At 36.3% G+C, this 11,382-nt stretch overlaps 1 protein-coding gene across 2 annotated transcripts; it reads right to left on the minus strand.

Moving 5' to 3' along the window:
• Positions 1-2,871: 2,871 nt before the first annotated feature.
• G6pc2 (glucose-6-phosphatase catalytic subunit 2) lies at positions 2,872-8,967 on the minus strand. 2 transcript variants are annotated; one of them, XM_076866608.1, is made up of 5 exons: positions 8,750-8,967; positions 8,071-8,180; positions 6,206-6,317; positions 4,179-4,294; positions 2,872-3,383 (listed from the first exon to the last, which is right to left on the minus strand). In XM_076866608.1, exons 1-5 carry the CDS (start codon positions 8,965-8,967, stop codon positions 2,872-2,874), a joined length of 1,068 nt encoding a protein of 355 aa, XP_076722723.1. The 2 variants fall into 2 exon arrangements, with proteins under 2 accessions (XP_076722723.1, XP_076722724.1); XM_076866609.1 differs by lacking the exon at positions 4,179-4,294 and having other exon boundaries at positions 3,359-3,383.
• Positions 8,968-11,382: the final 2,415 nt, after the last annotated feature.

Genomic DNA, 11,382 nt, shown 5'->3' on the forward strand with positions numbered 1-11,382 from the left:
GTTGTCTAGATTGTCTCATCCCCAACGCTCATGATATTGACATTTTTCTCTTGAATATGTAGATACGCAGACCTTTTGAATATATGGATATGGTAATAGTAGTCAGATGAACTCGGTTCTGCTTCCTTCTGACAAATAGGTTGCAAGCAGAAGAATGTTTTCCATCCTTATTAAAGGCTGGCATTTTCTCCACGCTGTGAGAAACTGCTTCTCTTGCTGCCTAAGCAGTTTCAATTGCAAAAGCAATTTGCCACCATACGGATTCCTCCAGGAGACAACTGGAGTAGAAAAGAAAAATCTCCTCACATGGGGATTCTGAGGGTTTTGGCAGATAAACGTAGAATTTGGGAGGATTGATTATAGAAAATGAGCCCTTACTCCTCTTGCTGCCCCCTAAGAATCACAGGTCACCCAAAGAGCAGCATGGGGTAACTTAAGAGAGCTTCTCCGTGGCACCAAGAGGGGATTCAGGGTGGAGTCCAACATTGCTGCAGAATCCTTGGCTCTTAATGCCCCCGTGTTCTCAGGCCTTGGTTAGAGCAGGCTGAGACCACACCAGAATGGAGAACACTTCAAGATGAACATTGCCAACCTCATAGGGAACTTTGATAAAAGGTTCTGAGAGGGGAGTTAGAACTCTGACCCAGCAGTATGAGCTGGGGGTGAGGCAAATGAATCATAACATATGAAGTGACCTTGGAAAGTTAAAATGAGGAGGGGCATAGACGAAGTGAACCAGAATCTTTCTTTTCTGCTGCTTTTGCCCTAATTATCCCATTAGCATAAGACAAATTTAACCTTAAAGTAAACTTTCTTCATCCCTTAGTCTTTTGCTTAATAACCAATTACCTTTTAAAAAGAAAGCTACTAAATGCATTTCATAAAAGCAACAGCACATGCTCTATAAATACACTTGGGAAAGAGCCAATAATTGCTTTGGTTTTTAGAAGTTTCATTCTCCGCTAGAGACTGAAATGGAGACAGTTATGTTCCACACATGTATGATTATGTCAAAATGAATCCCACTATTATATATAATAATAATTCACTAATAAAAACTTTATAAAAGAGAAAAAAAAAAAGAAGTTTCATTCTCCAAAACTAATCTCTTGTCAACTAGCACTTCCTTGAACTGTTATGTTTTTGTAAACATTTATGGGTTCTTTCACATATTATCATCTAAAATTATTCACATACTGATATTTTTGAGAAAGGTTAAATAAAACATTGTGGTGGATCACAGGTCACTAATGTGTGTAGCAAAACACACTCAGAATCCTTGTGTCTGCTTGGAGTGATGATACATGCCTGTAATCCCAGAAGCCTGGGAGGCCAAGGCAGAAAGAATACAAGTTGGAGGCCAGCCTGGACAACTAAGCAAGATCCAGTGTCAAAATAAAATTGATAAAAGGGTTGGGGATATAGCTCCATAGCAGAGTACTCCTGGGTTCAATCCCTAGTGTAGCAAAACAACAGCAAAACAAAAACAAAAACAAAAAAAAACCCTCTTGGGCTTGATTGAAATGATAGTCATCAACTAAAAGTCCAGAATTATTAGACTCAATGAGGGAAAAACAACCCTTACTGAGAAGTTATTAGTACAATATTAATAGTATATAATGAGTAATTTTCTAAAGTAAAGCTATAACTTTTCATCACAGTTCAGTATAGATTGAGATTAATCCAGCTAATAGATACAGGGTTGGAGCATGACTTTGAAGAAGGCACTTGATTTTCCCGGTTTTGAAAGATTGTCTCCTAAAAAATAGAATAAGGGAATGTCATAGTGAAGAGATAAGACTTTTTTGGCTAAATCACATTCTAACAGAATATCTTCACCAGAATTTATTGAAATATTGATAAGCACTACTCTGAAACAGAGACCAGGAGTTAAGAAGAGGTTCAAGTTTATCTTGAGGAGCCTGACCTGATCATTTCTGCTGAATGTGTCTATGTATCCATATTTGCAGCCATTTCTGGTCCCATCAAGATCCTGTATGTAGGTCATAAGTCAAAGTGGATGTGGCATTTCAGTATAATTTCTGAAAAAAATAGCTATCTTGGGCTGGGGTTGTAGCTCAGTGGTAGAGTGCTCACCTCACATGGATGAAGCACTGGGTTCGATCCTCAGCACCACATATAAATAAAATAAAGGTATTATGTCCATCTACAACTAAAAAAATTTTTTTAAAAATAGCCATCTCACATGGCAATCATCATAGAGTATAAATAGAAGCATTTATTATTACTGATTTTTATCTCTTAAAAATGAAGAAACAAAACAGTATAATGGAAATATGTATCAGAAGATTTGGATTCTAACTCCTGTTCTAGCATGGCATAACTACAGGCAAGTTTATTTGACTTGCATATTCCTTATCTGAAAACTGAGGAGACAAAATTTGACTGAGATTACCGTTAAAATGCCCACAGGAACCAGAAGCATCCAGGCCTTAAGATGAGAAAGAAATGTGCTAGTCAGGCTTCTGATGAGGTGCTCAAGACTGGGATAAAATGAAGAGTCATTCCTATCTATGGGGACAGTGTTCAGTCCCAGTCAATTATCTGTAGGTAGGAGAATTCAGGCCCTGTGCTGCCATATTGTTAGATTTTCAAGAAAATACAGATTTTTTTTTTTTGCAAATATTCAGTTTTTTAAATGCTGACAACTAAAAAAAAAACAAAAACAAACAAACAAACAAAAAACAAATAAACAAAAAACACTGTGAAGGCCAAACTAAATCTATGTGAGGCTGATAGTTATTATGTCTGATGAGACATTATCATAGTCTCTCCCTTCTCTATGGTTCTACTAGTGGATGGGGGAGAAGGGATCCTGGGACTACAGAGCTTTAACTCTCTGCATACCTTCTATTTCATCTTCTTTTCACTTGGTTTCATTAACATATGTATACAATAGGGAATCAGAGCCACCACAGTCAGTGGGATGGATGCACTTTTACAGAAAGACAACATGTAAAATAAATGCTCTGTGTGAGTCGGGATCTTGATGAAGTGGTAGAGCTGCAGTGTGGTCAAAGAGGTTATGGCACAGAGCAACCGGAAGCTCGGCTTGTAGCCATTTTCCCCTCGGCAACTCATAAGGAACATCTCTGAGTTGATTGCAAAGCCCAAGCCAAAGAGAACCCCAAGGTTTCTCACAAGTCCAGCAAAAGGCGTGGTGTCAATGTGGATCCAGTCTGGGTTGGCACACCACTTTTTGGCTATGGGCACAGACCATAGCAGGTCAATGTCCAAGAGTCTGAGAAGCAGGTAAAAGCCAAGTGCAAACAGGAAGAGGAAGAGGTTGGTCTTCAGGTACATGCTCAGGCTGGCTGTCTGGATGCCTGGAGTGTGTTCAAAGGCCTCTGCCACCAGCATGCCTGGGGATTGGAAAGAGACACTGATGATGACTGTGCCCTTGAGCTCCTGAATGCTCATCCCTATCTACAGTAAGAAATTTTGCCTTAGCTTTCAATGACAAAAAGGTCTTAGACACTTAGGTTCTATGGATTTTCTAAACCCTTTTAAAGGCATTAAATGAAAACAAACATTTGCCCCATAGTCTTTTAACTATCCACATTAACCCCAGAAGGATTACTCTATAGTCAATGGCACTGAGTGACAACACATTTTATAGGCAGAGCACCAGAAACTAGGTGCTTATAATTAATATTTCAATTGCCCTGGCCAGCCAGTTTAAAGAGCCTTTGAAAGATATGTGGCACTGAACATCAGAAACTCAATCACGGTGAATGTGGCCTCAGGGATTTGAAGTAGCAAGTCCAGTCCTGCAACCATCACTCCAGATGATTTGGAGAGTGTGTCTTGATTGCAGGTTACAGGGTCATTATTAAATCTTCCAAACCAAGACAAAAGCACAGTCTTTGAGTGAAGCTTTGGGAAATGGACTTAATTCTAGTTACACTTCATAAAAGCCTATCTTGTCACGCAGTTATGCATTTATACCATTGAGTGAGAACGTGTTATTGCCTTCACAGAGGCTGAGGTGCATGCATTGAACTACTTAAGCTCCCTGGAGTAGCATTTAATATCAGTGGCTTGAAAGAACCACCTCTAAAATTGGAAAACTGACTACCATGGAGAATTGAACACCATAAGACAAATGAAGTAAAAGCTTTCAAATGACACGACTAAAGATAAGTGATCATATTTACCACCAATTACTCCAAGAATAACTTGATGAGGAAAATGTGTTGCTATGAATACTCTGGAGATGCAGACACTGATTTGAATCAACCAGAAAAGACTCCAAAGAAATGACCAGGTTAGTCTACAATGGAAGAATAGATACAGGTGTAAAGAGCAAAGAAATTGCATCACTCATAAAATTAGGGGTGACACAAGATGATCCTTCTCAGAGGAATCTTCCAACTCCCACATGAAATGATTCCAGAGTCTTTTCTTCCAAATGTTTTCATGTACTCCACAGAATTTGAAAAGCTTTAACAGAGGTTTCTGTATTTCTTAATGCACTAAATTTAATCAATGCTATCTCCCAAGATTTTAATAAGTGCTAAAAAGAAAGCCGATCTGATATCCTAGAAATAAGGAAAATTGTTTTAATGGAGAAACATTAAAGGAAATTCAAGATTGGGGAAATTACTAATATCCAGAATGACTTAGAATAAATCATATATTTATATTTATGATTAATCCTGTCATTTGTGCCTCCTCTCTACCCTCCTCTACCAGCCCCTCTATGAAGAAAACACACTGGCTAGAGGCAATTTCACAAACTCTCAAGAGTCCTGGTTCCTTGTTTTTTGAGACATAGACAATAACGAAAAGGGCCTAGTTTACATACTTTCAGCATGAAGCTGTAATGTCCAGAAAGCTTACAAAATATTAAGATCTAAGCAATGCGTGCCATTAAAAAAAAATAGCAGTATTGAGTTTCAGGAATCCTTAAATGGTTTGTTCCTGATGACCAGATTTGGTTATAGAAAGATTGAGGAATAAAGAGAAGGAGACTTTGGAGAAGGATGTAAGCTGGGGCTAACCATGGTAAAACAAAACAAAACAAAACAAACAAACAAAAAACAACATCAAGGATTTAGTGATGTTAAGGTAGAGAGTGAGCACTTGATAAATTTTTATAGATGAAGAAAGTATTGCAGTTATAAAAGTTAAAAGGGGTTAATAAGAATTTTTTTGGGGGGGAAACACGTTTTTCTTTTTTTTAGGTTTGTTAATTGGAGGAAAGAAAGAACTATAGAGACTTGTTTCTTAAATTTTTCAATACTACTCCCCAAAATGGAATGTGATAAATCTTGATTTTTTTTTAATTTTAGAAGAACTTTCACATAATGGTATATGTTATAATATATTGTATTTTTAACATTTTTTTAGTTTTTGGTATACCTTTATTTTATTTATTTTTAGGTGGTGCTGAGAATCAAACCCCATTGCCTCACAGGTGCCAGGCAAGTGCACTACTGCTGAACCACAACCCCCAGCTCTTATATTGTATTTTTTACAAAGTTTAATTGACACATTTTATCTCAGCTAGCCTGATAATTTATGAATAAAGTGGTACAAAGGATTGTTTTAATTATAAAGGATTTCAGGGGAAAAGAGAAGAAACAGCTCAGTCCCTAAAATGTGAGTAATTTGAAAGTGCCATGGCTTTCTAAACATTAAGAAATCTACTAACATGAAATCTACTAGCATTTAAATTTGATCTTGCAACTAGAATGTTTTTAATTTAAAAAATTGCACAGTCTTTAAAGCTAGAATATATGTAATTGATGTCAAAGTCATTGCCTCTTCAAAGTAGGAAGCACAATTTTACTAAATTGATGCATTCAAGGAGAATGATGATCCTTCAGACTTTCAGAATCTTAAAGCTAGGGCTTGTGCACACAAAAAATTTCCTTATATAATTTCAGATGACTTATTTATAAGCTACCAAAATAATTGAATTTTGGAAACCCAAAGGCACATTTAACAAGCCATCAATCAGTTAAACATTTCCAACTCTATTATAATAAAGTGGCAATAGCTATAAGCTAATTAAAACATTATCTTAAGGCAAAATATTATATTTCTAGTTGTTCTGCTACTGTGGTTATGATAGAACAAGCACATTAAATTCAACAACTTTTTAGTATTTTTATATACTAAAATGAAGTTTTAGTAAAGACTTTGCATATCCAATGTCATATTCTGGAATCAAGCTGACCTGTGCAGAGTGGTAGAGAACTCATCCATCCGGCTGACAGCATGACTCAGGGCAGCCGTTACCATGACATACCAGACACATGATGAGCCCATTGCATGACCAGACGGACTTCCTGCAACAAGTATCACCCATTTGAAAGGTGGTTAATTATCAATATCAGAAATGGACCTTAGAATAGCTATTGGTTATGAAAATTATAAATTACTCAAGAAACCCACAGGGTATAGGCTATAAGAAACGTTTAGAAGGAGGTACAGATAAGCAAAATTGAGTCAAATCAAGCATTAAGTAGTACTCTTCTTCTTTTTTTTTTTTTTTTTTTTTCAGAGCTTGGGTTGTAGCTCAGTGGTAGAGTGCTTGCCTAGCATGGATGAGGCACATATGAATTAATAAATAAAGTAAAGGTCCATCAACAGCTAAAAAATATACTTAATTTTTTTCCCTTGTTTTCAAGCTCATTGAATTCTAGACATCAATATATTCAAAGATAATTAAGAACTCAAGACTGTTTCACCAAAGTCTTAATACCACTCGTTCATTCTTCATATCTACTTGTTTTTAATTGACAAGAAAATTACAATACTCATTTTGAATCTTGAATCAGTTTATTTTCCCTGAATTGAAAAGTCAAACTCTAAAACACATCATTGCTACACTGTGGTTTACTGATTAACCTACAAGTGACTGTTTTGTGCAACCAGCTAGCCCTGTGTCCATTTTGCAGCCCCTGCAGTGAGAGGTTTTGTTATACAATGGGAGTGAGCAGCAGCTGTAAATGGGCCATTCATCCTGTCAGAAAAATCCTGAAGTCAGGTAGCCTCCCCACTCCCAGAATATCTTTCCTATCATGCTTAGTTTTATTTTTACTCACTTTACTTTGATTTTGCCCCTGATTTTTTCAAGTAGTAGACATTCGTTCTCGTTAGACATCAGTCTGTCTTTGAAAAATGAAACAACAGGGCTGGGGTTGTGACTCAGTGGTAGAGTACTTGCCTAGCATTTGTGTGGCACTGGGTTAGATCCTCAGCACCACGTATAAATAAATGAATAAAATAAAGGTCCATCAACGTCTTAAAAATTTTAAAAAACTAACAAACGAAACAACAGCCTCTTTTTTTGTTAAACAAAGACAAAATCTATTTCATATCTGTAGGAATTTCCAAAGCCTTTTATATTCTTAACTGAATTGTACTTCTCCAAGTGGTGAATATAGAATGCAGTATTTTTTGCTTTTTCTTCCTTTCTTTCTCTCTCTTTCCAGAAAATGTTTCATAAGATGGAACAAATGCTGGAAAGTGCTAGGATAGACCAAAATACAATTTAAATAGTCTCCAAGGTTATCTATCCATCCATTCATTACACATTGCTTTTACAAAGATAAAAATGCACATCATTCTTGCCCTGATATATGGGTTACCTAAACACATAAAGAATTAATTATAGTACAGTACGACAAGTGATAGACATATGTATATTTTATGGAAACAAAAGAGACATTCAGAAAACTCATTAGGAACTCATACATTCACTCTATTCAGGGTTATTTTCAAAGGATGTCAAGTCACAAGAATTTCACACTGTGTAACTGGGGAGTACACTATAACACCTTCTAATAAAACAATGTTTAAATTTTCTTTACATATACATATTTAAAAAAAAAAAAAGTATTCTCAATGGTGTTTGATTTTTTTTTTTTTTTTTGGTTTTGGTGGTGGTGGTACTGATTGAACCCAAGGCCTCGCACATGCTCAGTATGTACTCTACCACTACCTTAGCTGCATCCCCAGCCCCCAGTCTTTTATAGACTTCATTTCTGACTCTCTGTTGGAATATCTTCAGTCACTGGAGGCTACTGCATTGCTTACCTGGACCTGTTTCACATGTAGTAGGGAACTGTTCAAGACATGCACTTGAGTGATTTGGGTGAATCTGAGTTTCTTGGATCCACCAGTAAGGCCGATGACCAAATAATATCCTGTATTTAAGGAAATATAAATATTCACATATTTTAAAATGCACAACTATTACTTAACTGGAGACTACCTATTTTTGCCTATAAAAGTGACTTGAGCAGAAGGTAGATGGGGAAAGGTCACAGTTAATAAACTCTGAAAGAACTTGGGTTCTGGTCTCTCATTCTAAAGGATGGTAGTCATTTGGGTTTCAGCACCCTAGTCTCCTATAAATACAGGAAATTTTTTCCTTGTAGGGAAGTCCTTTGGGTGCTTTGTTTACTTAGAATGGAAATATCAAAGTGGTCCCTAGAGTCATAAACCTGTTCATAATAATGCTGCTCATTTAATTAACTTCTTGATTAATCACAAAATATGTGTCACAGAGTTTTGGAATTTACTTGTAAGTTGGTTAAATCATATATTTCTATGCTTTTTGCAAGTTCTGCTTATGAATTTGGTGTTTTAAGTTAACTGTACATTTGAAAGATTTTTCAAGTAAAACTATACACATCTGCAATTTGATCATTAAGCCAAAGCCACAAATTTAAGAATACGTTTTAGGAAAAATGAAATAGAACAGAAGTCTTACCATTTAAATATAAGATTGAACCAATCCCCAATGACAGCTACCCATATCATTTTGGTTCCAACTGTCTGATTAAGTTGAAACCAAAGTGGAAAATAAATAGAAAAGATATTCCGGGGGTCTCCAACATTGGACATGAAATTTAGAAACTCGTAGTAAGCTCGGTAGTCCTTCTGCAAATGCTGAATAATGAGTACTCCATTTCTATGAAGAAAATCCATCTTGAAGAAAAGGCAGTTCCAAACATAGAGCAATTGAAGCTGAAGTGCTCTGAATCCCGCGGTTTTTATATAGGCATCTTTGTGGTGTGTTGAGCCATTACCGTGACATGTGAGGCTGACCATCTGTGGAGAAGGCCTGTTGGTCCTCCTCTGTTGAAAAGCTCACTTATCCATGTTTTTTAATTGGTGGAAAAGAGGTAAAGTACATGCTGATCTGTGGCAATTTGAAGGGAAATTTGGATAGAAGCACAATGACTTTCTTATGCAACCTCCCTTTTGTGTGAACAGTTGGATCATGTTTGTTTGATATTTTTAATACAGTTCATTTCCTTCAAGAGCAGACATTAGCAATTTCTATGTGTGGCTAGAAGACTATGCAAATAATTATTGCATGTCAAATAGCCCTTAAAGCTATGCATTTTAATTTAAGTTAGACTGTGACTCTCTGACTAATGAGTCTTTGAAGAAAACAGTAGAGTAAATATCTGGGCATGAAAAATTCATATGATATGACATTATTTTCTGATCAGACATTTAAATAAAAAAGAGTTTGGTATTTATCATCCAAAAAGAAGAATGAAATATATATGGAACAGGGAAGGAAATGTATGGAATATATGAAATCTGAAAGGAAATGTGCCGCTTTATGACTGTGAGGTAAAAAGACAGAAATTAATGTCACTTACATAAAATAAATGTGTTTGGACATTTATTACATACAGTTAACTTAAAACATCATATTCAAAATGAGTTGTGGTTTTCATTGACTAGAAAATACAGTTGACAGAATTGGATATTTTCCCCTTGTGAGAAACATAGAAAGAGACTTCAAAGGGCTTTTGACCAATCTGGAATATGGTTTGTTGCAAATATTGTTCAGCAGAAATGGGGCATACCCAAATATGTAAATTGGGAATGAAAGAAGGGCAGCCCAGAGATCCCTGGACTCTGTCAGAGTGAGATGAAAGTTCTAGAGAGCTAGTGAATTCTATCTAGGAGGGTTGGCGTGAAAGTAATTAAGACCCATCAGGTGGCAGAGGTGGATCTAGGTAAGGTACTTGTTACCTTCAAGATTGTGGTCTTTGCTAATCACAGCCTCCTTCACTAGAACCTTCTTCAGAGATTGTGAATATCACCTTGAACTTCTCTTGGAGTTGAGTCTTATAATTTTCTAGCATCATTGTTACTGGCATCTGGTGTCTTACCTGGAAGATATGTGTTGACTGACCATTAAAATCTTTTGGGTGCCTTTAAGTGCATACCTTTCTCTCATCCCAGATCAATTAAATCTCTGGTGATATAACCTGGGCATTGAAATTATAAAAGTACTTCCCCAGTGAGTCCAATGTAGAATCAGGGCACAGAATCACTATACTAAAACAATTCATAAGAAGCATGAGCCTTGACCAATCAGATCAGTGTTTCTGACTTTTTATTTTACATATTCAGGTTCTATAATTTCAGTAATCTCTTTAATGAGCCATGAGGAAGAACATAGTTTCCCTTTATACTTTTTCTAAGAAGTGTTTAAGCTACATAATTCATAATATTCATTTTCTTCAGAAGTGTCTTGTCCTTAAATCAGGGTGTGAATAATATCAAATACATTTTGTCTTACAATTAAAAATTAAACTTCATGCTCATTGAACAATTCAGAGTCTGTGGACTGTGATGAAGTTGGCTGCACATTAGCTTTTCATCTTATGTAGCTAATTTAGAAAGACTGTCTCCTGAGGAATATCTGGCTCTGTAGACTGTAGGATAATTAACTGAAGCAAAAGCACCTTGATTTCTTTTGTCCTTTAGCAGAATATGCTAAATCTTTTTGTTCTTCAAAGTTCATCATTTTTTGCCTTTTTGTATCTCAGCTTCTATAGATACCCTCAGAGTTGCCTTCTCAGACCAGATCTTCACTACTCCTCTGACAAATCTTTTCGGTGGGGGTTGTATTCATTTGCCAGGGCTGCCATAACACAGTATCAGACTGGATGGCTAAAACAACAACATTTTATTTTGTCATAAAAGTTGGAGTCTAGAAGTCCACGATCAAGACGTCAACAGGGTTGGTTTCTTCTGAGATCTCTCTCCTTGGCTTGTGAATGACTGCCTTCTTGTGTCTCCTCATGCTCTTCCCTCTTGTATTAGGATGTCCTAATCCCTTCTTTTCATAAGGACAAGGTCATATTGGATTAGGATCCACCCAAATGGCCTCATTTTAACCATTTCTTTAGGTACCCTGTCTCCAAATATAGTGACATTCTCAGGTTTAGGACATCAACAGAACAATTTTGGAAAGAGAAAATTCAGTCCAATTATAGATTCAAGCACAATTTGTAATTGCATGTTTAATTTGAACTTATTTAGTCAATCTCTCTCTCTTGCATCACAGTATAAGTATGGCTCATGTCTGCTTCG

This window comes from Callospermophilus lateralis, chromosome 9, assembly GCF_048772815.1.
Source record: "Callospermophilus lateralis isolate mCalLat2 chromosome 9, mCalLat2.hap1, whole genome shotgun sequence".
Lineage (NCBI taxonomy): Eukaryota > Metazoa > Chordata > Mammalia > Rodentia > Sciuridae > Callospermophilus > Callospermophilus lateralis.